Source organism: Telmatherina bonti (genome assembly GCF_933228915.1).
Source record: "Telmatherina bonti genome assembly, chromosome: 20".
In the NCBI taxonomy this organism is placed as follows: domain Eukaryota; kingdom Metazoa; phylum Chordata; class Actinopteri; order Atheriniformes; family Telmatherinidae; genus Telmatherina; species Telmatherina bonti.
The window spans coordinates 25,741,029-25,767,604 of record NC_136618.1 but is presented as its reverse complement, the minus strand read 5'-3'; the positions used below and the strand labels follow the sequence as shown (position 1 = coordinate 25,767,604).

Genomic DNA, 26,576 nt, shown 5'->3' with positions numbered 1-26,576 from the left:
GCTTATGAGACACTGTAAAGTTGTGGCTCAGTAATGCAAAATGATTCTCTGCCTCTCTCAATGTGTCCAACAGAGATTGATCATTCTCTTACAACCACTTCAAATCTCATTGTTGCATAGGAGGGGTTGCTCTCTTTACGGCAATTTTAAATCGGTTTCTTCACTGTTCTTTAAACGGTAAATCCCGCTCAGTTGCATAAAGGATCCATGGCAACAGTCGGCCTTGAGCTTCATGTGATTATTCTAAGATCTTCAGTCGGATTTGTATTTCTTCCTGCACTGATGGCGCAGCACAGACTTAGAATAAATAAATCTTATTTTAGACTGTCAGGTTTAAATGCTCAGTTTTATCAGTGGACCCTGAAAATTATTCCCCCTAACTGCAGTGAACTCATGCCTTGAGGTATTTCTTTGTTTATCAATCACTTGATTGCATTGATCGAGATTAATCCAATCACCTTTGATGTAGCAGAGATTTGACTGAGTGAAGTTAAAGAAAACCTGAAACTTTCACAACACCGTCTGACTCCTGACAACCTGATCAAGCAGCCTCTTTTTCCTAGTCCAGCTGTTTCTAAAGCTGTATGTTACAGGTGTTTTGGGATATTTGTCTGAATAGAGCTTAAAAATCGTCCTTTCCAATAAATTGTTGCAGATCTGCAGCAAAAATGTTCCTGGTTTGAATCTCATCTGGAGTCTTTCTCTGTGGAGTCCTCTCAATAGAGGTTCTTCCAGATGAAGTATTATTTTCTGAATTTACCCCAGGAAAGAAAATGAACATACTTTTTTTTTTCAACCCCAAAACAACTTTAAAGGATCAAAAAGCAAAATGGTTTCACTCGAAGGTTAGCTGTGGAGCACTGCCCGCACACAAAAACAAAGTGTGTCATGGGCCTTAACCCCTTACCTTTACTCACCTTGTGTAAAATGCAAAAACACTGAGCAAAAACACATTATGGAACATGTGGAAGTAACTTATAACATTTATTTTGTTGTCTATAGTAGAATAAGAGCTAGCTTTAGCCCCTTTAGCTCTGCAGTGCTCTCTACGATGGTAATACAAGGTGTTGGCTCCCTTGCAGTAATTGTCTCTCTCGATGCAGGACTCTTTTTTTCAAGGTCTCAGCAGATCTGCACATCTGTTGTGTTTCTTTAGTTTCAAAAGGGACATTCTTGAAAACTGAAGAGGCACTACTCTTAATTTTAACAGTGACTGTGGAGGCACATAAATGTATGTACAGAGATTGTCTGTAGCTACAATAGACTGTATATAAAAGATAGACGGAGCCTCCATGACATCATCCGTAAGTCTCTGAAGAGCTTAATTGAAGCTCATTGGCCGGTTCCCACCATCACTATCTTGGCAACATCACGCATGTCGTCTCTCCCAGAAAATATAAATATGGGCAAAGAGATATAGCTGAGAGAGGGGCTGTTAGCGTGGGGGTGGGTGATTGACATCGAGTAAACTCTGAGCAGCCCGTAGCTAAGAGCTAACCAAGCTAACCCGGAGATAACAGGAGCTAACAAGTGGGAGGTAAGCGAGATAAGTCACGCTGTTAACTGACTAAAAACCACTGTTGTTCTAGTTCTCACTTCAAGCGGGAGATCAGGTACCTGTCAATCAAAAGGACACGCCCCTAAATATGCTAAATTTTGAGATTAAACTGCTTTTAAAACCTGACCTAATAAACCTAATATGTATTTTTTAAAAACATGTTCATTTATTCTGTGAACTTATACTTTTTAACATGGGGGATTTGCTCTGTTTTAGAGCCCTTAACGCAGTGTTTTCTAACCTTTTTTGAGCCGAGACACTTTTTTTTTTACTTAAAAATCACAAGGCACACCATAAACCAAAATGTTTTTGTTTTTGTTTTTGTTTTTTTGTCCATATTATTAATATATAGTCCATCAAAGCAAAGTCTCTTAAATTGAAATCAGATAAACACAAGAAGAAGGAATTTTATTATCTTTCACTGGAGCCTGTTTGGATGACCACAGAGCTGCTTTTTAGACCAATAAGGTGAAATTGGGTAATTTCTCAGGGCACACCTGATAATCTCTGTGTTCCATGGCACAGTGGTTGAAAAACACTGCCTTAGTGGGATGAGCTGGAATTTTTGCCACTTCCGCATAGACTTCACTTTTAACCTCCGGAGGTTGCCGCTTGGTAGCAACAGACATCGTACTCTAACACAAAGTCTCATCCGGTTCTGTCCTTTTCTTAATCCAACAACTTTTTCGCCAACAACTATGGTTTCTTTAGAGGTAATGTTGGATCTTGTTTGCCTTCAGATGTACATCTTGTTCCCTACTTCGTCATTTAAAAATACATTGTGTGATTGCTGGATCGCTGGAGCCTTTTGTAGAGGGGGAGGGCCGAGGGCTGCGAGAGAAGGCGGTGATTCACAAGATTGTACATGAGTGCATTGCTGGACCAGCTAGTAAACACAGAGCTGGAAATCAACACAGATAGATGGTGTGTGACATCATGTTTTAACCCAGGTTACACCTGTAGCTCTTTACGTAGCAATTTTTTAAAATTGTCCTTCAATCTTAAAATGATTTAAATTTTAAATTTCCACTTATTGCCCCTTTAAAACATTTTTTGTTACTCATTTTGAATAAAGTGAACGTGAAAAATGGTTTGATAGTTGAGTGAAAGGTTAACTCTATTAAGCCTGGTATTATTTCACATCCTAGTCCTCCATTCTTCACTCTAAACTGCTGTACTCCTTTATGTCGTCTTTAATTGGTGTTTGCAAGCAGCGTATGCAGAAAAACCTCATTTTCTCTGTATACCAAACAACATCTGGTGAATTCCACATCTGACCTCAAATAAATTTTAAAGGACGTCTTCTTATCACACACTTTAATCTCCTCCCTGCCAGACGACCTGATCTCATTTCACCGTGTCCACCTAGAAGCTAAGAGGAAAAAGAGCGCACCCAAGACTAATATTCGCAAAAATAAGTGTAAAGAACTGAGAGAATAATGATGGAAGGAGCTGAAATGATAGTTATTATTCATTCACAAGCCATTCTTCAGCTCAGTTCCTGAAATTCTTACCAGGATGCGGTAGATGGAGAAACAAGATTTAAGATTCTTCACCGTCATGTACTATTTAACAACATGCGTATTTACTCTCCGTTTCCGGTGAGGGTTGGACTCCGCCAAGGCTGCCCTTTATCACCGATTCTGTTCATAACTTATATGGACAGAATTTCTAGGCGCAGCCGAGGTGTTGAGGGGATCCCACTTGGTGGCCTCAGGATTGGGTCCCTGCTTTTTGCGCATGACGTGGTCCTGTTGGCTTCATCTGATCGTGATCTCCAGCTCTCGCTTGAGCGATTCGCGGCCGAGTGTGAAGCGGCTGGGATGAGAATCAGCACCTCCAAATCTGAGACCATGGTCCTCAGCCGGAATAGGGTGGATTGCCCTCTCCAGGTCGGGGGTCAGGTCCTGCCTCAAGTGGAGGAGTTTAAATATCTCGGGGTCTTGTTCACGAGTGAGGGAAGGATGGAGCGCGAGATCGACAGACGGATCGGTGCGGCGTCTGCAGTAATGCGGGCTCTGCGCCGGTCTGTCGTGGTGAAGAAGGAGCTGAGCCAGAAGGCAAAGCTCTCAATTTACCAGTCGATCTACGTTCCTACCCTCACCTATGGTCATGAGCTGTGGGTCGTGACCGAAAGAACGAGATCTCGTATACAGGCGGCTGAAATGAGTTTCCTCCGCAGGGTGGCCGGGCTCTCCCTTAGAGATAGGGTGAGGAGCTCGGTCATCCGGGAGGGGCTCAGAGTAGAGCCGCTGCTCCTTCGCATCGAGAGGAACCAATTGAGGTGGCTCGGGCATCTGGTCAGGATGCCTCCTGGACGCCTCCCTGGTGAGGTGTTCCAGGCACGTCCCTCTGGGAGGAGACCCCGGGGAAGACCCAGGACACGCTGGAGGGATTACATCTCTCAGCAGGCCTGGGAACGCCTTGGGATCCCCCCCGCAGAGTTGGCAAATGTGGCTGGGGAGAGGGAAGTCTGGGCTTCCCTGCTTAGGCTGCTGCCCCCGCGACCCGACCCCGGATAAGCGGCAGAAGATGGATGGATGGATGGCGTATTTACTGGCAGTGAATTGTTTTTGTGTTCGGTGTCGGCTTAACTTTGCACAGTTAGACAAGTTAGAACAAGCTGAGCTGAATACAGAAAGGTTTTTTTTTTTTTTTTTTTTTTTTTTTTGTCTTGTCCAGCATTTAAGCAAGCAGACTGATGTTCTGGATGCTGTGTTCTGCTGAGCAAATTTATTTTGCCAAGGGGAACTTTTGTAGATGTAATGATCCCCTTGTATTTCTTGATTCTTATTTTATTTTTCAATTTGTTTTGGATAATAGCTTGTATTACAGAGTTTATGCTGCTGGACCCGACCGGAAAGGACAGGAAAGGGGCAGAAAGAGAACAGAAAAGAGAACAAAAAAAAACAAAAAAAAAGAGATCAATGCATACATGTATATGCACATACATACCCACCTACATATATATGTATATACACTCGCACATACATTATATATATACATATATACATACATACATACATATACACATACATACACATGCATACACACACATGTACACATACATGCATACATAAAGATAGATATACATACATACATATACACATACATACACACACATATATATATATATATATATATACATATATACACATATACATACTCACATACATACACATACATATACACATACACACACATACACATACATATACATACATACACATACACTCACACATATGCATACATATATACATATCCATACACATACATACATACACATACACATACACATAAGTACACACACATACCCACCCACACACATAAATATATACACCCACACAAGCCAACTCTAGATTCGTGGAGAACAAAACCGTTGACAATCATGAGGACCAGAAACTAGCAAGTTAAGTCAAAAAGACAGAAAGAGAGCTACCTGCTGTTAGTGAATAAACTTGCTGGATGACTCAGTGACTGTGACACATGCAGAACATTCATGCAGAACATTCAGAGTGGAACGTGTTTAGCGAAGAGTGATCATGCCAATGTGACCCCGCCCGCCTACAGCTAGAGGAAGGCCAGGAGAACCCAGAGACCCGGGTAACCGACAGTCACCCCCAGGTACAGATCCCAACCCCCCCACTCCAGAGCCAGCCATGCATCTGCCCAGGAGGTGGCGAAGGAGGTGCCCAACCAGAGTCCCCCGCAGTCAGGGAGAACAGGCCCCAGCAGGCCCAGGCCGGCAAGGGCCGATCCCGCCGGGCACCGGCCACCTAGGGCAGACAGAGCGCAGGCCCCAGGGCCCCAAGAGCCCGTGAGCAGCCCCCCGCCCCCGCAGGCAGAGGGCACAGCCCACACCGACGGAGGACCAGGATCCCCAGACCGCCACCCAGCGGCAGCCAAGTCGCACCCCAGCGCACCAGCTGCGCCCCCGGGTACAGGACACCACCCCCCCACCACCAAACCACACACACATATACATGCATACCCCCCCCCCCCCCCCCCCCCAACACGCACTCCCCTCACACATATGCATGCATACCCCCCCCCCCCCCCCCAAACACGCACTCCCCTCTCAACCCCCATCCCCACAACCCTCTGCAATCCATGCACATCATCCATCACATATACAACCCCACCCCACCTCTACTCACTCACCCATACCAAGTCACACGAACCCCAATCGCCCCCCCCCCCCCCACACACACACACACGCTCACACCCCACCACCCCATCCCTCTACTTCTACCCAACCACACATGCCCCACCAAATACCCCTCCACCACCCATAGCCCCCCTCCAAACTTCACCCTCACTCACACATCCCATTCCGCATATACACCCCCCCCTACACACACACACACACACACACACACACACACACACACATACCCTCACTCCTCCAACACAGGCACACCCCAATACAACCCACGCGCCAACATACCCCTCCACACACACATCTACTCATCCTCACACATCCCTATCCCCTACCCACCTATATCCCCAACCCTAATCCCCCCCCAGCCATCCCACCATCCATCTGTAACCCCATACACCCACTCCCACACATCCTCACCTCACCCCTCCATCATGTCCCATGTGAGATACCTCAGAGGGGGCAGAGGACAGGATGGCCCCGATCAGGGCCCCCATAATTACCGCCCACCACTCCCAGCGTCCCCCCCACCACCCCACAGATGCAGCCGACCCAGCACCCCCCCAGGGCCGGCGACAACCCCCCTACAGCCAGGCCAGCCCAGACTTAGGCCTAATGGACGGCACTCTTCCCCCACCCGTACCCCCCCCCAGTAAAGCCCCGAGAGCAGGGGCATGAGAAGACCCTATCGTCCCTGCCTCCCCCCCGCTTATGACTGATTGTGAAGTATGTATTAGTTGCAATTAAAACTGAGGGAAGTGCCACGCGGTGTTGGGAGAGGGACCACCTAAGCAGCCCCGCCCACCATACACCGCATGCTCTTCCCCCTAATCATGTGAGTCGTCAGTGTTTTGGTGTTTGATGTCTAAGTGTAATTAAAACTGGGAGGTGAGCCGAGGCTGGGTGCAGCGATCAAGACCACCTTGATGGCCTTTCTCACCACCCAGCGCCACGTGCACACCTCCCAATACCCTGCCTGTGTGTGATGGGGAGCGGGGAGGAAGAGGGGTTGAGGGATTTAAGTCTGGAGGAAAGTGAGCTTTCCTCCAGAAGGTGAGCCGCCCGCAGCACTGGGCATGCCCCCTACTCCCAGGGCCCCCCAAGGACCAGGACAAGCCGGGGACAGCCATCCCCGTAACCAGAGCCTTCGGCGACTCTAACCAGAGAGTCATCACCGACCCAAGAGGGGACCAACTCACCACATGCAGAAGGGGGGCACGAGGACAAAGAGGAGGCGGGGCGGCAGAAGGGGAATCCCAGACCGATTGTCCACCGCCCCCTCACTCACAGAGGACACCCCCACCTGGGGACATGAAGTCCCCCTTTGTCCACACATCGGCACTTCACACTGTCTCAGCACACACCTACAGCCACACACACACACACTTCCGGACACATTCAGGTCCACCCAGCCACCCGTTCAGCCCACCCTTAAAACCATCCTCCTGACCCCCACGTCACATCCAAATCTCCCCCACTCCCATCCATCATATCTACACTTATCCACCAACCTACCACACACATGCACCACCCACTCCCCCATACATACACCCCTGCCCCCCCCCCCCCCCCACACACACACACACAGACAGCACGCCCCCCCTCCCCCCCCCCCACACACACCCGTATACATGCACCACCGCCACTCCCCACATACACGCATCACCCCACTCCCCTACACACACGGCACTACCCCCCCCACAGACACCACGACACCCCCCCCACACACGCATCATCACACTTCCCCACCCACACACATCCACATACCTATGTACCGCCACCAGTCCTCAACGCACACCCCCTACACACATCCCTCCATACACACTCACATCCCATCCACACTATCAAACACCCCCCACTCAACAAGTACCAGGGTCGCAGCCAGGCACCAGAGCACGTACCTGCCCGCCGCCGCAGCGGCAGGTCCAGGTCAGAAAGGTTTTTAATGCATAACACACAAAATACCGAGGTCAGTATTTGTCATATAGAGTTATTATGCTGTATTGTTTGGAAGATTAAAGATTCAGAGTCTAATTTCTAGTTTGTTTCACTTCTTTGTTTTCATATTTATGTACATTCCCGTGTATATCTGAAATGCACGAGTGGTTATTAATTTTTGATAAATAATATCACCATGCTCAGTGCAACTGCTATTTAACAATGTTGCTCCGAAAAACAAACATTCAGTTAACTTATTTATCTTGTTTATCTTTATATTCATACTTGGTTGGTTTCTTTCTCATCCATTGTGCTGAGATTTAGCAATTCAGAGCCACTCCTAGAAGTTACCATATGTTGACCGTAAAGGGGAGGTCTTATTTTTTTACTACCCCTTCAAACATCTTCAGCATGAAGAGACCGTAAAATTCTCTAATAAACAAACTTCTCCCCAGGGTCAGGGAGCTGTTGTGAAGGAAATTATGTTGTGTTCCAGCTCTCTGCAGTGTTAGGTCTGAGAGCGACACAGTACTGTTGGCTTTAGAGTTAAGTTCCCCTTTTTTCTGACAGGTTGTGATCACAACATGTCCTATTTTATCTTATGCCACATTTGTTTATTTTTTCAGTTTGAATTTTCAATTACATCTGTGTTGTAAATAAAAAAAAAAAAAAACATCTATGTAATTATGTATTTACAATGAAGCACAACGCAATAAATTGAAAGGTCCTGTGTAAACACATGCAAAGGTCATGACAGAGGGGTACCATTTATTTAAAAAAATGGTACTGTGGAATTATTGACCTAACATAGTAGACCTTCGAGGACCTGCCTCTGGGTGCACCTAGAAGATTAACATAAAAAATGCATGTAAATAAAATTTTAAAGTCAACTCAGGTAGTTTTGCTCTTTGAAGCTGTTGATGTCCATTGAAGTTTTTGTCCATTGTTAAATTTAGAAACATTTTCAATATACGGAACAACAAAGACACCATTGTCAAATTCCTCCTCACCACAAGAACCCAAATGATGTCAGGGTTTCTTTGGTACATGATGGAGATTTTTGGTATTTTTGGGAACACAAAAATCACATCATTTTACTTTTTGAAAGAGATTTAAAAGTTTTTAGCTGATGTTTTAACATCAATTTTAACGGTTCTCTGTCAACACGTCCCTAATCATTGAAACTTAATAAATATATCTTCCAACAGCTCCTCAGAAACCTGTTATACTTCATTTCTTTAACCTGAGCAAGGAAACCACTCAAAACCACGTGCCCTCCACAGAAAACTGACCTAAAAGACATATTACATGTAAAGCAACATGGAAAATGATGTCATTTAGAAGAACCATTTACCTCTGGTGTCTGCTTGAGGGATTCTTCCCCCTTGCGGCCATCAAATGACCACACAGCTAACTGGTTCTTGGTTTTAATGAATGTGGGTAATGGGTGGTCTGGTAAATGGTCCTGATTGCTCTTATCAGCTTGCTAAATGATTTCCTGGGCTCTTTTCAATTAAGGTGGGAAGGAGGTCACTGAAAGATTTGCTTCATACCTCAGTCATTCAGCTTCATTAAAAGCCTTTGTGCATTCATTAACACAGCAGCCACAGGTCCCCAAAGCATGCACTCTGCTTCGCTCTTTTATCCTCTATAAACTAATTAAGAACTTATTAATCCTTCTCCAACAGTTTGTGCTTTGGACCCTTTTTGCAGAGTCCCTCTTGTACGTGGTTTTGTATTAGCGAGTACATTCAGGGCTGATACGGGAGACTTTCAGGGCTGCTTGGTTTTAAAGTGGCAGCGGAGCCTTTTCCATTTACCCGCTTTGGTTGCCATATTTCCTGGACGACTTCAGCTGTGCAACCGTAACGCCGTAGCTCATGTAGAATTGAGAATTTATTTTAGAATTAGATTTCTTTTGTTTTACATTGAATATTGTGGAGTTTTATGTATTTTGAACTTCAGCTTGTTATGTTCTGCAAAGATCTTTGCGCAGCATCGAAATCTGAAGAAAGCTAAAAATTAATTTATTGCCGTCATCGACATCGTGAACGTTTCGGAGTTTTGTTTATCTGAAGGCAAAGTAACGTGGAGGAGTCGGCGCCTGAGTTTCATGGCTTCTGATTGGATGGCTTGGATTTTTTTTTCCCTTCTTGTTTAATAACACTGAGCAAAATCTTTGCTCATTTAATTATCCTCCCTGACCACCTGCTGCACACAGCCATGTGTCCAATGCATTACATGTTATTTGCACATGATTTGATTTCGTGCTGATTGATTTGATTCCAATCTCCAATCATCCCTACTTCATATCCCTTGGTGAAAGTTGGTCAAGTGCCATATCCGTCTTTTGACATCTTATTTAGCCTGAGAACAATAATAACCTGCAATAAATGTGTTTCTCTTTGCATATATTGGTCAGACAAGACAAGAACAACAGCTAAGAAAGAGAAAAAAAAAAAACAAAAGGCTTCAAGGTTGCTCATTACTCAGAGGCGTTCCGCCGGCCTCTAAGCTTCTCTCTGCACTGTTGTCAAGCATGCAATTCACCAATGTGTCGTGAGGTCCATTTTTATCTGTCACATTCGTTTGCGCGTGATGGCCGCTGATGCTCGGCTCATTAAGAATTCTCCTCCTCCTCCGCCTGCTGCTGCTGCCGCCGCTATCGTGTCTCCTTGAGAAGCTGCGACTCTGACTCATGTTCGTCCTTGACTGACACCCCACATCTTTTCCTTTCATGAGTTCTTGAGTTTGCCATTCATGCCCCCTTCTTTCCACACGCCGCAGATGTTTCATGTCTGGCTTGTCTCTCTCACCTGTCACATGGTCTTTTCAGGCTGTCTCTTTCAACCTCTCTCTGAAAAAATGTCCTCTTATTCACTCTGCTGATAATCTTTTTTTTTTTTTACTGACTGTTTCTCTTCATCTCTGTGTCACTATCTAGGAGCTGGTGGGCAGTAACCCTCCGCAGAGGAACTGGAAGGGAATAGCGATCGCCCTTCTTGTCATTCTGGTCATCTGTTCGCTGATCGTCACCTCCGTCATCCTGTTGACACCAGGTACTTCATGCAGGAACAGGAAAGGGGCCTTGACACACACTTCACACCGCTCTGTTTACACACACACTGATTGTTATGCACAGACATGCCCATTAGTGTTCACAATCAATCTCACCACAAAACAATGCAAAGAACAAAGTGCGAGTGTCAGTGTGTTGTGTAGTCTGTGTGTGGCCCAGGCTTTAGTGCGGTTTACAGTGTAATATCGCACCTAAAATCCACATGCACGCTCTTACTTCAACAGTCACGTTTAGTGAAGGTCAGTAAACTTCACTGAATCCGGCCTGTGCAACATTACTTTCCTCACAAACAAGTCCCCAGCGTGTCGCTTTTATTTAGTCCCCTTTTTCGTCTTAGCACTTTTTTTTTCCCCCTCTCTCTCTCTTTTTATTTTTCATTTCAAGGCGTCTGAGTTTCATTTGCGACTGACCTTCAGGATTTCTGTTTGCAGATTTAGATTAAACTTTAATCAATAGACCATCTGTTTGCATTCAGGCTCATAAAGCTTCTTGATATGCTTTTATGCACTACCAGAGTCAAATCAGTCAACATAGCCGTCAGTGTGCATGCACAGTAATTCATTTACAAAGACAATAATCACTGTGTTCTTGTTTACGATTTTTCTGTCACATAAAAATTGCAGGTAATGTTGTCTTGTGTCAGTGACTATAAAAGGGAATCTGCTTGAGTCTTTTTTTTTCTGCAGTTAATACGCAGACGGTTCTCAGAGCAGAAATGTCACCGCAGGACAATGCCGGGTGACAAAGCAGCGAGACCTAAATCGCCAAGTCATGTCCTGGCGCTGACCCGGGATGTTTGTTATGAAATTAAACACATCGAGACAGCAGGAGCTGAGACGGGAAACAAGTGTTGTTTTCAGCGGGGAAAAGAGTTTCGCTCCAAATCTTCTCATGAGCTGCATTGTTAATGCTGTGAGGTCGCATGCAGAATGCCCTTTAAACTGGAATAAATTAAATATTTCTGAGGATAAATAATAATTTTTCTTGCCTCATCAAATTCCGTTCTGGTCTCGGTTTGATTTAATTAGGCACATTGAGGGACTGAGTGGAGCCTCCAGATTTTGCTGCTTTAGAAATGACTGCACAAGGACAGCGGCTTGTTTGTGCACAGACTATTTTGGTTAGCCAATTTTAGGGTTTTTGTTTTCAGGATGAACTCCTGAGTTGTGAAAAGTCAAATATAATTTAGATCTGTGCTCACAAAATGAAAAGACAAGTTCACTTACTTTGACCTGCTGCACAAACACACGCCTTGCTCACATAGTGGGAAAATCCAGTCATCAAACACACTATCCACTCTGTGATAATCACAAATACTCAGATTAATGGTTCATTACAGCAGTTTTTGTTTCTAACATTTCAAACACAGTATTTTATTTTAAGTTCATTTATTTCTTTATTTATTATTTCTTTATTTATTTGTATTATTATGTTATGATCTGATGTATAAAAAGGGATATACTGGACTTCCATTTCTGTCAGATATACTACAAACAGCTTTATTTAGGACACTGGCAGCCGCCATGAAGGCTCTTCAGCCTGGTGAAGGTTGCAAATATAACTTATTTAGAACTACTGAACCTTATTTCTAATATTTTCTTAGGAATATTCTGACTCCCTTCCTAAGTTGAACTTGTTTCTAGAAGAAGTTTCCTTAGTAAACTCACAGTGTTCAGACGCTGAAAAGTTGTTTGTATGCTTCCTCTTCGCTACATAGGTCGCATATCTCTTCAACAGTTTGAACAATGTACCAGCCTGCCCTTATTTGCAGATACATGTCAGAAAATGCCCAAAAAAAGGTCATGAGACTGAAGGGCAGACACAGACCGAGGTGATACGGACAAGAGGAGAAATAACAAACATAATATGAAGAGGATCAATTGGAAAAAGAATGATAATTATGAAAAATGTACACTGAAACCTTGTTTTAACTCCTCTTTAAGTTGATACATTTGGTTATTAATGCTCACACATTGAGTCATTTTGAAGCAGCTTAATTTACAAAGTGACAATTTGTAGAAATAGACAAGCAGTCTGCAGGATGCACATCCTCATGCTGAAGATGGCAAAGGTGAAAGAGGTACACTGTAGAATAAATCTTCTTTACATACCTCGTATGGTTTGTAAAGTAAAATTCCACATGCAGTGTCCAAACACTGAAGGTTAGTCAGTAATGGTATTTACTGGGGCCAGGACGTAAACTTGACCTCCTGATAAAACTAATTATTATTTCAAAAAGCCACTTAGTACATTTTAAATCATTTAAGCTATGAGTCAGATGCTTGCTGTTGGGGGCACAAAGCAACTCTGTAGGATGAAGGAGTCATCCCATTTTACTGGGAAGCAGGTTTAGTGGGTGATTCTGGGAGTTGCAGGTGAGTTTTGGACATTAGTGGAGTGATAATTTTGCAGTTGAGGGAACAGATCAGGCGAGGGTTTTTTTAACGCTCAGTGGTATGAAGTCTGTCACTGTTGGTTTCAGACAGACCAGTAAGAGAAGTAAATCCCATTTGATTTGTTCTTAAGTGAATGAAATGGATTTGTTTTTCCCCTGACTGAAATAATAATGTGTGGTCATGAATTGCTTCTTTTAAATAAATAAAATTAGTAAATTATCAAAAGTTGCTTTTAAAACATACTTAGAAAAGATATATGTTTGATTGTTTTCGTTGAACTGATTTAGTTTAAATATGCAGCATTCAGATGCTCTCAAGCGTACATCCAAGTGTCCTTAAGATTTTCTTAGAACATGTCCAGGATACAAAAATATTGGTCAATAACAAAACTTTTGCAAAAAGTTTACAAGTAGGACTTTATAGCAGATTTTAGTAAAAATGGTTGGTGAATACATCCCTAGCCAAAACAGATGTCATATAACATCTGTTTTTGTTTAAACTTATCTCTCACCTCAACATTTCTGTGCATTAGTGCATGAATTAAGCATCTTTAGAAAGTTTGGAGAAATATCCGTAAAACCTATATTTTGAATTTTAGTTCTTTACTGATTTTAAGCTGGACCCTAAAATATGGGGAGAAAATTTAAACAATGGTATATTTTTGTAGATTTACTGTTAATTACCTTGTGATGTCCGAATTATTGTAGTGCAAAAGGTAACCACCAGGGGGCAGAAGACAAGTATCAGATTGCGTTCAACAGGGTTTTGAGTATTTATTTTTTATACAACCAAGTGATGCAGAAGATCTTATATATCTATATATATCTATATATATAGATATATATAGATATAGATAGATAGATAGATCTGTATAAATATCTATATATTTAAAACAGGGTTGTTGTTTTTTTGTTTTTTTTTTACCCAATAAAGAATAGTATGTGAGAACAGCTCAAACCAAGGAAATTTGTCATCACATCCAGGGACAGATGCAGCAGAAACACTGACAACAAGGTCAATGACAAAATGACAAAGCACAGAAAAATGGAACATTCTCAGTCGAGCAAACTACTGCAGTGGTTCAGGTCAAATCACATTTTATTTATAAAGCACTTTTTATACCAAACAGCGACACAAAGTGCTTTACGTCACATGTCTAATCAAACAAACCTGTGGATATTTCACACAATTACAACTAGCTTGAAACTGCTTTTTTTTTTTTTTTGTGGAACCACTGACACCTCGAACACAGCTGAACATCAATACACACATTTACATCCCAGTTCACCTCAGAAATGACCAGTTCATTCTGTGTACTGCATGAGCCTGTTAGATAAAACATGGATATGTACAATCTTACACCGACAAAAGCCAAGCAGGTCAAAGGTGTTTCACGCTCCAGCTTCCTCCATGTAGATTTCTTCTTGGGAGAGAATGGTGTGTTGTCAACGCAGGGCCATTTTGTAAGTGTAATTTCTGATCTCTACGACCTCCACAATGACGACCAACCTGGGCATGAATGTTTCCTTGCCCGGACGCGGGTTACCGGGACCCCCCTCTGGAGCCAGGCCTGGAGGTGGGGTACGAGAGCAAGCGTCTGGTGGCCGGGCCTTCGCCCATGGGGCCTGGTCGGGCCCAGCCCGAAAGGGTTACATGGGCCCCACCTCCCGTGGGCTCACCATCTGCGGGAGGAGCCGTAGGGGTCGGGTGCAATGTGAGCTGGGCGGCAGCAAGGGGCGGGGACCCTGGTGGTCCGATCCCCGGCTGCAGAAGCTGGCTCTAGGGACGTGGAACGTCACCTCTCTGGTGGGGAAGGAGCCTGAGCTTGTGCGCGAGGTTGAGCGGTTCCGGCTAGATATAGTTGGACTCACCTCGACGCATGGCTTGGGCTCTGGAACCAGTACCCTCGAGAGGGGCTGGACTTTCTTCCACTCTGGAGTTGCTCATGGTGGGAGGCGCCGAGCAGGTGTTGGCATTCTCATCAGCCCCCAGCTTGGTGCCTGCACGTTGGGGTTTACTCCGGTGGATGAAAGGGTAGTTTCCCTCCGCCTCTGGGTGGGGGGACGGGTCCTGACTGTTGTCTGTGCTTATGCGTCGAACAGCAGTTCAGAGTACCCACCCTTTCTGGAGTCCTTGGAGGGAGTGCTGGAGGGTGCTCCTTCTGGGGACTCCATTTTTCTGCAGGGGGACTTCAATGCTCACGTGGGCAATGACAGTGAGACCTGGAGGGGTGGGATTGGGAGGCATGGTCCCCCCCCTCTGAACCAAAATGGTGTTTTGTTATTGGACTTGTGCTCGTCATGGATTGTCCATAACGAACACCATGTTCCAACATAAGAGTGTCCATATGTACACCTGGCATCAGGATTCCCTGGGCCGCAGTTCGATGATCGATTTTGTAGTCGTATCGTCGGACCTGCGGCCACATGCCTTGGACACTCGGGTGAAGAGGGGGGCGGAGCTGTCAACTGATCACCACCTGGTGGTGAGTTGGCTCAGGTGGTGGGGGAGGAAGCCGGTCAGATCTGGCAGGCCCAAACGCGTTGTGAGGGTCTGCTGGGAACGTCTGGCTGAGTCCCCTGTCAGAGCGAGCTTCAACTCCCACCTTCAGCAGAGCTTCAACCATGTCCTGAGTGAGGCGGGGGACATTGAGTCCGAATGGGCTGTGTTCCGTGCCTCTATTGCTGAGGCGGCCGGCCGGCGCTGTGGCTGTAAGGTCGTTGGTGCCTGTCGTGGCGGTAATCCCAGGACTCGTTGGTGGACACCAACAGTGAGGGATGCCGTCAAGCTGAAGATCCTATCGGGCCTTCTTGGCCTGTGAGACTCTGGAGGCAGCTGATGGGTACCGGCGGGCTAAGCGGCATGCGGCTTCGGCTATTGCCGAGGCAAAAACTCGGGCATGGGAGGAGTTCGGCGAGGCCATGGAGAAAGACTTCCGGACGGCTTCGAGGAGATTCTGGCCCACCATCCGGCGGCTCAGGAGGGGTAAGCAGTGCTCCATCAATACTGTGCACAGTGGAGGTGGGGAGCTGCTGACCTCAACTCGGGACGTAGTGGGTCGGTGGAAGGAATACTTTGAAGACCTCCTCAATCCTACCAACACGTCTTCCGATGAGGAAGCAGAGCTGGTGGACTCAGGGGTGGACTCTCCTATCTCTGGGGCTGAAGTCGCTGAGGTGGTCAAAAAGCTCCTTGGCGGCAGGGCCCCGGGGGTGGATGAGATCCGCCCAGAGTTCCTTAAGGCTCTGGATGCTGTGGGGCTGTCCTGGCTGACACGCCTCTGCAGCATTGCGTGGACATCGGGGGCGGTACCGCTGGATTGGCAGACTGGGGTGGTGGTCCCCCTTTTTAAGAAGGGGGACCGGAGGGTGTGTTCCAATTACAGGAGAATCACACTCCTCAGCCTCCCTGGTAAGGTCTATTCAGGGGTCCTGGAGAGGAGGGTCCGCCGGATAGTCGAATCCCGGATTGAGGAGGAGCAGTGTGGTTTTCGTCCTGGTCGCGGAACAGTGGACCAGCTCTATACCCTCTTTGGGGTCCTGGAGGGGGCATGGGAGTTTGCCCAACCAGTCTACATGTGTTTTGTGGACCTGGAGAAGGCATTCGACCTTGTCCCCCGGGGGCTCCTGTGGGGGGTACTCCGGGGGTATGGGGTACCGGACCCCCTTGTACGGGCTGTCCGGTCCCTGTACGACAGGTGTCAGAGCTTGGTTCGCATTGCCGGTAGTAAGTCGGATTCGTTTCCGGTGAGGGTTGGACTCCGCCAAGGCTGCCCTTTATCACCGATTCTGTTCATAACTTATATGGACAGAATTTCTAGGCGCAGCCGAGGTGTTGAGGGGATCCGACTTGGTGGCCTCAGGATTGGGTCCCTGCTTTTTGCGGATGACGTGGTCCTGTTGGCTTCATCTGGTCGTGATCTCCAGCTCTCGCTTGAGCGATTCGTGGCCGAGTGTGAAGCGGCTGGGATGAGAATCAGCACCTCCAAATCTGAGACCATGGTCCTCAGCCGGAATAGGGTGGATTGCCCTCTCCGGGTCGGGAGTGAGGTCCTGCCTCAAGTGGAGGAGTTTAAATATCTTGGGGTCTTGTTCACGAGTGAGAGAAGGATGGAGCGCGAGATCGACAGACGGATCGGTGCGGCGTCTGCAGTAATGCGGGCTCTGCGCCAGTCTGTCGTGGTGAAGAAGGAGCTGAGCCAGAAGGCGAAGCTCTCGATTTACCAGTCGATCTACGTTCCTACCCTCACCATATGGTCATGAGCTGTGGGTCGTGACCGAAAGAACGAGATCTCGTATACAGGCGGCTGAAATGAGTTTCCTCCGCAGGGTGGCCGGGCTCACCCTTAGAGATAGGGTGAGAAGCTCGGTCATCCGGGAGGGGCTCAGAGTAGAGCCGCTGCTCCTCCGCATCGAGAGGAACCAGTTGAGGTGGCTCGGGCATCTGGTCAGGATGCCTTCTGGACGCCTCCCTGGTGAGGTGTTCCAGGCACGTCCCTCTGGGAGGAGACCCCGGGGAAGACCCAGGACACGCTGGAGGGATTATATCTCTCGGCTGGCCTGGGAACGCCTCGGGATCCCCCCGCAGAGTTGGCAAATGTGGCTGGGGAGAGGGAAGTCTGGGCTTCCCTGCTTAGGCTGCTGCCCCCGCGACCCGACCCCGGATAAGCGGCAGAAGATGGAGATGGAGATGGAGAATTTCCGATCTGATGAACATGGACAAAGAAGGGAGGATACAAACTTTTAGAGCAATGCATCCTTCTCATGAAAAAATCTTCAAAACAAATCTTTTTCTCAAATTTAATATCAGCTGTCAGCGTTACATACTTAAAATCATTTATTGGCATCAGTGAAAGCTTTTCTGTCAAGAAGTATTTTTGAAAAAACGACAAAGGTGTTTACCTCACCAGGTTTGTAAATTGTAAGGCGTCTGCCTCATATCACTGATGATGCTCTCAAAAGATGCAGCTGTTCTATGAGTCACTATGGACTATTCAGGGTCCTGCCTGTATAGAAATGACCTCTGCCTCCTTTAAGACCCATCCATCCCTGTATGGCTGCAATAAAAGACCTTGATGGTCTGATATCCCAACTGTTTGCTTGCTGCTATTAAACCTTTTTGTATTATCAATGCCCCCGCTGTAGAAAGTACAAATCAGTCAAAGGATATCCCTTATCTTTTCAATATGAAGAATTTGCTCTGTGAGAAAGCAGAAAAAACTCTTTTGAGGCAGTTGTGGCTCTAAATTCCTGAATATGTCCTGTTCTGTGTGGAAAAAACCTGACATGCTCTAATAGTCTAACAGCAAGCTCAAGTTTAGGTAGAAAAAGTGTTTTAAATATTTTTTTTCTTTGCTTTTAAGAAATTTAACAATTAAAAGGTTTTAATTCCAGATAAAACCAAATTTCCAGCACTGCAAATGGTCCCACGGGGGTCATTTTTCATCACCTGCAGTTTGAAACATTAACTTTTTAGCAAGGACTTTCCTACAGAAATGCTAAATCGTCTACTTATCTAGAACATATTAATTTTGCTCCAATTACGCTTGAAGGAGACACATTTTGGGAAGAAAGGCGCCTCACTGAGCAGCAGACTCGAGCGGTGGAGCTCGTCTGAGGAGTTGTTTCCACGCAGTTAGGAGCTTTGTTTGATGGATGCTCCCCATCCAGTTAGGCCAGCCAGCTTCTAACTGCACCTGACAACAACTTTGTTCCCTCTCTCTCTCACACACACACACACACACACACACTCACTCAGACACACACACACGTTGGCATGCAGTTTTGAACTCCTTCTCTGACAACCTGAATCTGCTGTAACGGAGAGCTCCATATTATTAAAAGGTTGCTCTGTTCTCAGTACAACTAGGTCAGGCGTTCGCTATTGGCATCTGGGTATTTCTCAGACTGAAACGTGTCAGGATGACTGACAGCATGGCAGCTTGTTGAAACAGAGGGAGGATAACATGATACTTTTATTCGGCGCAGCTGAAAGTGAGCAGTCACAGAGATTATAACATGAAACCGACAATCAGATTTGCAGTCACGGGCTGCGAGAACCGACAACTTCTGTTGGATTTGGCAACTTTTTGAACATTCATAAAATTTTCATGGCACGATTATTGTCACAGAAATTATCACAACTTTTAAGATTATCACAATTACTCTGCGTTGATTAAATTCCCAACTCTATAACTGCATAAAACCACATGGATACGCCTTCTAGGTCCTAAAGTTTGATTTATTCTTGTTTTTTGATGCCAACATACCATAATAATACAACAAAGTAAAGATACAAAGTCTCATTCTCACTTAATCTCTCTGCTGTCTGCACAGTAAATATATAGTAAAGCTTGAATCTATTAAAGTTTTACATGTAGTAAAACTTGTGCACACTCACTGCTCATGTAACTGACTTACTAACAGGTGCAAAACAGCGTATCTGCATCCAGTTAGAATGTCTTTGTTAATGAATATGAAAAATATGGTGTTCACACACTATATTGCCTGTGTTGGAAGGAGAATATGTAATTGTATTACTTTAGAGTATTACTCAGAGTAATTGCTTACAGAAACTTTGCCGATATTTAATATGATTCAAAAGGACGTGTAAGCGCTCTGTGTGTATCACACACATGGCTGCGGTTTTTGCCACAAGAAGTTAAGGAAACAAAACAAAGCAAGGAGACACAAACGTGTTTTTCACCTTTATGTGAATATTTATGGGATGAATGAGGAAACAATCATCAAAGCATATGGCTCATCCAGCATCCGGTGGAGCTTTTGGAGGAACTCAGGATGGATTTGAGGAGGATTCATGCATACCTGAAAATGACAGACACTGCATGTCACAGCTGGGATTCCCCTGTAAATGCCATGTGTCACGGGATGGTCACAGTTATTAGGTTTCCATGCACTCGGCGGTCATTAACTGGGACAAAACAAGTTTGTTTGTTTATTTTGTCCAGTAGATGGATTTCTAAAAGCAATATGATTGGGTTTAAGTGAAAAACATTGCGAGTCAGCGCATGATTTTTTTTAAAATAATAAAATATAATCATGATTTATTATTGAAAAACTGTTTTCTGTTTCTAAGCCAGTGGTCGGTGCTTCGTCATTGCCGGCTGGTCACTAAGAACAGAAATCAAGTTCTGGAAATGTGGGTTTCTTTTGGGTCGTCCGATGCTGCTGCGTCCCAGTTCCTTTTTCTGGTCTCCAGAAATCTTCTGTAGAATTTGTTCAACTAATTTGTTGCAATATTCTTGTTGTTATTATTACTGCATTACTCCATCACTGTACTTCATTAAATTATAAGGATAATATTATTTTTATACAGGCATCATGGATATACTGGGTTGTTATTGTTATTGTATTGCTAATAGATTACTATTGTTGTTATTGATATTCTATTGCTTCATCACTGGGCATACGATTTTATATAATCCCACCCCTCCTCCAACAGTTTATCATGTGTTTTATTTCTCTGTTTTTTTCTTAGATTTGTCATTATGTTCAAATAAACTTTCTAAAATAAAAAAATAAAAAATTAAACACTCATATTTTGGCCAAAAGTCTGCCTTTGATTCCGAACCAGCTCTGTTGAAAATCCCCTTCAATTACCTTATATTATATCCCACAGAAGAACATTCGCAACAATTAATCTTTAGCATCAGAAACTGGTATATATATATATATATATGTATGTGTGTATATATATATATATATATATATATATATATATATATATATATATATATATATATATACATATATATATATATATACACCAGTTTCTGATGCTAAAGATACATTTTGATTAATTAAGCATGCTTTTATGTCATGCTTAAGGAGTCGAGCTGTTCTTCACAGTAACACTTTGGTCTTTTTGTTCTTCTGAAATGAAAAAGAGAGAAAACAGCCAGACAAGGTTGACTTATTCCATTTGTTTGGAAGATGTAACTCTTCCTCTGGCATGGTTTCCCGCTCCAACAGCCTGGATCTCACTGGGAACCGAGACAAAGCTACACAACCAGTAACACCTGAACTTTGTTTGGGTTCCATGCAGAAGTTGTGCTGATCTGCTGGAAGGGTTCATCATTCTTTATAAAAGTGACATTTCTAAACATGAGCAAGTTATGTGCTCAGATTGGTGTTGGTGGCTAAATATCTGAGTTTCAGTCACTCAAAATTACAAGAAACTGATGTATTAACAGTTTTTTTAGCACACATTTGGAACTCGGAGGAGGTTGTTTGGTGATAAACAGACATTAACAGATCAGATTAATCTCCCATCCAACTCATTACTCTCTAGACTTAGTTTTCAACCTTTGGTTTTCAGTTGGTGTTAAAGCTCTTCTCACAGCGCTTGCAAACTTTTATTCGAAGTCAGTAGACAGAAAATGTGAAGGTCCAGATCAATCTTTCAGGTCCTGTGTCAAGTCTTTCTTGTTTTTTTTCTCCTGCAGTTTTTAGACCTTATTGCTCTCATGCTCAGTTTGTTCAGTTTTACGTACACGTTGCTCACCGTTGCAGAGAAAACGTCAAGTTTTTAACGGAATATTTGAGAATTAATCATTCCAGTGGAAAAATTATTTTTCAAGTCTGTCAAACTGTGTTATCTTTGCCATTTTTATTGAAGCAGCTAAAGAAACACTGACAAATTCTGTGTCTTTTGACGTACGAAGACATTTCGTGCCTTGAGATACCATTTGAGATAGAACATATATGTACAAGCCTGACATGTTGGAGGTAAAATATAAAGAGTTAATGTTTTCTGCACTTTATAAAAATATGTTTTTTTTATTTTTTTTTTTATTGCTGGCTGATGAGGATAAACATACTTTCTGACTGCTAGAACTGTGCAGCTTTATCCACTGTGCTGGAATTGACTTGACATCAGCAACACATACATCTTATTGCATGCACATTTATTTTCTCAAAGTGGACAAAAACACACTTATAATATCCTGATGTTGACCTGACAGGAATGGTTTTATACAGACAGCGGTCGACATTCTAGTTGGGATTGTTTACATTAACCCTGAAAGATATTACAAATTACTACAGTGTTGCTTTTATTTTGAGGCCAAAAAGTTCGAGGAAGGCTGCAATCGAAGAAAAGTTCAGTTTGCAGAAGCTGCAGTGGTTTCATCATCTTTCCTACCCTGAATCATCAATGTTTCTTCACTTTTTATATCAATAGCATCTCAGTAGGGATGCATTTTAGCAATAAATATAAACCAAAGGTCTTTTAATGATAACATATCTGAAAGTAAATGGATTAGTCTTTAATATACTTTACCATGTTCAAACTCTCACATCTATATTCTTCAGATGACTTCCTCTATGTTCATAGTTCCAACACTTCTAACTCATTATAAATTCATGTATTTATATCCTCTAAGCCCCACCATCTGATGGGAGACTGCAGCCCACATTCATTCTGTTTCGCTGCAGCCCAAATGCAGCCTGATGGCTCTTAACATAACAATCAATACTCAGCTGACGACTTCAAAGGTGTCCTCATCTCCTGTTAGACGGAACTGAGGATTAGTTGATGTTTTTCCATCTGCTAGAGGCAAAAACACACACATGCCATGCACACATTCAGAGACCATCCAAGTTTAGCTTGAAAAAAAGAAAAAAACTAAAAAAAAAAAAAAAAGAAAAAAAAAAAAGACATCTTAAGTGTAGTTTCTTCACTGGATTGTTGACTAAATTGAGTTAAAAATACTTTAAAGTAAGTAATATCACAATGTATATTCTCACTGAATCTCATTAGGTGCTCAATAACACATTTTTAACATATAGAAAATATTCCATAACTCAGATATCAGCCCGGTATGTTGTGGTACTTGCAAGATGATAAACACGCTACTGACAAGCAACTGCAGTAAGAAGCACGATTGATTCTGTTATAGAGATGTATGTTCTTGCAGGATGCCTGCGCCTTTCAGAATTTAGATCAGTTTGCCAAAGATTTCTCATTTTCACTCAAGAGGCTCTTTAATATTTCACCACGCTGCTCTGCTTCAAATCCGAGCTCACAAGCGCTTAAAGACAACATGTAGAAAAACTTTGAAAGCAAGTTGCATTTCAAACACATCGCCAGCCAACGATACGTTGCACTTCATGTCTCTGCACTTTCAATAAGCCAAGTGTAGATATGATACCATGCTTGCATGAAGTAAATCCACCAGCTAAGTTGAAAAGAGGGAAAAATACTGTCAGAGTTAAGAGTCTTCACAAAATAGTACTCCAGTGCCTTAAAAGTCAGCGATGGAGCTCTTTTGGCTCTTCAGCTGTAGAGAGTATTATTGCTTATGGAGCCTAATGTCCAGATTTCTGGATGGAAAGGCAAACACTCAAATAAAAAGTTATATTCTGTGGTCTGAGGAGGCCTAAAATGACTTAATGAGTTATAATGAAGCTCATTTGTAGTAGGGACAGTTTCAGTATATCATGTAAAAATAACAAGGATGGTTTCCTCAGCAAGTAAGTTAACTTATCTGTTAGTTTTTACTGATGAAGTTTGTTGCTTTTACAGGGGAGTATCTCCTAAAACATCTATGCCACAGATGCTGCCACCTGTGCTCACAATCAGACATTTAGTCATCATTCAGGCTGTAAGTAAGTAAATGTTTATTTATTTAGCACCTTCAAGATAATAATCACAAAATGCTTTACAATAAAACTCAAAACAGCAAAGAGAATTGCTCCTGCAAATGTTACAGATTTTAAATAAAATTTGGTGCTCATGCAAAAATAGTTCATTTATTACACAAATTTTTTTTTTTTTTCTTCCGATTACTGAAAAATTAACTTGTGCACTTGAGGTAATAGAATCAAAATAAACAAATGCAGTCAAGGCTGCTGCTGGAAGACATTGCAATAATAATTATTATACATTTTCAGCATATTAGCATGAAAGAAAAAGTCCTGTGCAGAGTTTGTGAAGGCTTGTTATGACAAAGAAAAGCGCTGAATGGACACAAAGAACGTTAGCAGGAGGTTTCAGCAGGACATCGTCCAGACAATTTGGTCGCAAATAAATTAGAGCTGCAGAAAATACACAACATTACAGATCTGTTCCCATCGGTTTTCTTAACTGCTTAATCCAGTTCAGGGTCACAGGAAGTTGGAGTCTATCCCAGCAGTCACTGGGCAGGAGGCTGGTTCACCCTGGACAGTGATCCCAACAGTATCAAATATATCCACCAGATATCATCTATATGTCGATGGAAGGTCGCTGGTTAACTTTTTGTCTGCTACATTTGACCCAAAAACCAGAGTGGAATATTTTGCTGTCCATCCACTAAACAGAAGTAAAATGAGCATTAACGGATGAAATTAGCTGAAATGAAATAAGGGAGTAAATATGCTTGTCTGCAATGCTGATCAGCAGCCAAACTAGTTCCATCTAAGACCTGAAGGAGTGAAGATGATGCTCTGCTTTATTCTTGTTGCTTGTTTAGTTTCTTCTGTTTTCAGTAACATTCTTTTGAAGGTGAACACCCTGCAGGAGAAAGTTGTTGAGGTGGTGGGTGAGGTAGAAAGTACGTCAAAAAGGCTTTTTATAGTCTCTCAGCTTTTGCTGTCAAAAGCAAAAAAGACAATCATTCTTATCTCTGTCCTTTTTCTTTAAATAATTTACTTTCATTTCTGTTTAATCTTTTTTCTTTCTCTGACAAAATGAAAAGCGGCGCCTGTAGATCCAATCTAGCACCGACTCTAAACACAACTTGTGTTTCTAGAAGCAAAGTCTCCTATTATGGTTTGTTTTTTTGAAGAATTTCTTTTTTTTTTTTTTCATCATTGGCAAACGTCTTGTCAAAGGTCAGTTTCATTTCAGCTCAAACAAAATAGCTCACATTTATTCCCCCTCAGGTTTAATTTTAGCTTCTAACTCCTAAAAACTGACAGCTCACCCGCGGGCCAGCATAGATTTTCTACACGACTCTTGTTTCGTATCCAAGTGGCATGAATTGCTGTCTGCACATGAAACCATCTGTTGAAAAGCTCAGAGTGTTGTGATTGATGTAAAGCATTTTACAACATGGTGACTCCAGCAGGTACAATCAATGCCAACAACAAAGACTAAAAATGACTCCAGAAACGAATGTGAGGTTTGGCAAAAGGAGCGGGATCAGATACCGATCAGCAGACCTTCCTTCAGCGGTGTGGCTGAAATAATTCCCGAAAGGCCCAACTTCTTTTTCCATTTTATCTCCTCCATCTCTTCCCTTCTTCATCAGAATTGACCATTTTCAGCTAAACAAAGCAAACGTGGCAACAATGGTAGTAAAAGGAGGTAACAGGAAAACATCCCTTCCAAGATGGTCCCAATAGTCCCAACATCCCACAATATAACAGCACATTCTATGTTGAATCAGCCTGTCTATAAACTGTTTTGATGGATATTTCCCAGTAAAAAAATAAATGACCATGATCCTTGCTGGTCAGCTTAGTGAGACCTTAAAACTTGAGCTTATCAAGCATCCCATGAGATGACGGACTGGTATCGTCCCGTTACGTCAGAAGCTTTCATTGCGTAAAGCAACAGCCTTCACTTTTTGTTCATCTTCATGCAGCTTATCCGGGGTCGGGTCGCGTGGGCTGCAGCTTAAGCAGGGAAGCCCAGACTTCCCTCTTCCCAGCCACATTTGCCAACTCTGCGGGGGGATCCCGAGGCGTTCCCAGGCCAGCCGAGAGGTATAATCTCTCCAGCGTGTCCTGAGTCTTCCCCGGGGTCTCCTCCCAGAGAGACGTGCCCGATACACCTCACCAGGGAGGTCCAGGAGGCATCCTAACCAGATGCCCGAGCCACCTCATCTGGTTCCTCTCAATGCGGAGGAGCAGCGGCTCTACTCTGATCCCCTCCCCAATGACCGAGCTCCTCACCCTATCTCTAAGGGAGAGCCCGGCCACCCTGCGGAGGAAACTCATTTCAGCCGCCTGTATACAAGATCTCATTGCGTAAAGCAACAGCCTTCGCTTTTGTTGCTTTGTGCAAATTATTCTTTCATTTCATCAGAGTTCAGCATCTTCAGTGCAATGTCTTTGGTCTCTGCTCTGTGAGCTTGTAAAAGGAGTCTCCACCTTGACCCAAAGCACTGAAACATTCAGCAGTTCTTCCCATCCTCTGAGGTTTAGAAATGCACAGCAACACCCAACAAACAACTCGATCAAGGCCTTACTCTGGTTAGGACACAGCTGTGTAAACTGCATTTCCCAATGACTTTTTGTCTGAGCATGCTTTCTAAAATCCAGTATTTCAGATTGCTCTGCATGGCTCCATAACCAGACTGGCAACACCAGCTCTGTCAGTATCAGTGCAGGACAGATGCAGTCTGCAGGGACAAACTAAAGTAGGTCTGTGCTCTGTGTTTTGGGGAATGCAGATTATGGCTGTCAGCCTATCAGATCTCTCTGTCATTGTGGCCAATAG

At 43.8% G+C, this 26,576-nt stretch overlaps 1 protein-coding gene across 1 annotated transcript in view; it reads left to right on the top strand.

Annotated features, from left to right (window-relative positions):
- The window catches only part of LOC306770572 (A-type potassium channel modulatory protein DPP6-like), a gene marked incomplete at its 5' end in the record, with an annotated part of 225,050 nt that overhangs the window by 124,347 nt on the left and 74,127 nt on the right, over nt 1-26,576 (top strand). Inside the window, one exon of the mRNA XM_079259446.1 lies at nt 10,600-10,714. Coding sequence (XP_079115572.1) covers nt 10,600-10,714 — 115 coding nt within the window. The remainder of the gene's footprint in view (nt 1-10,599; nt 10,715-26,576) is intronic.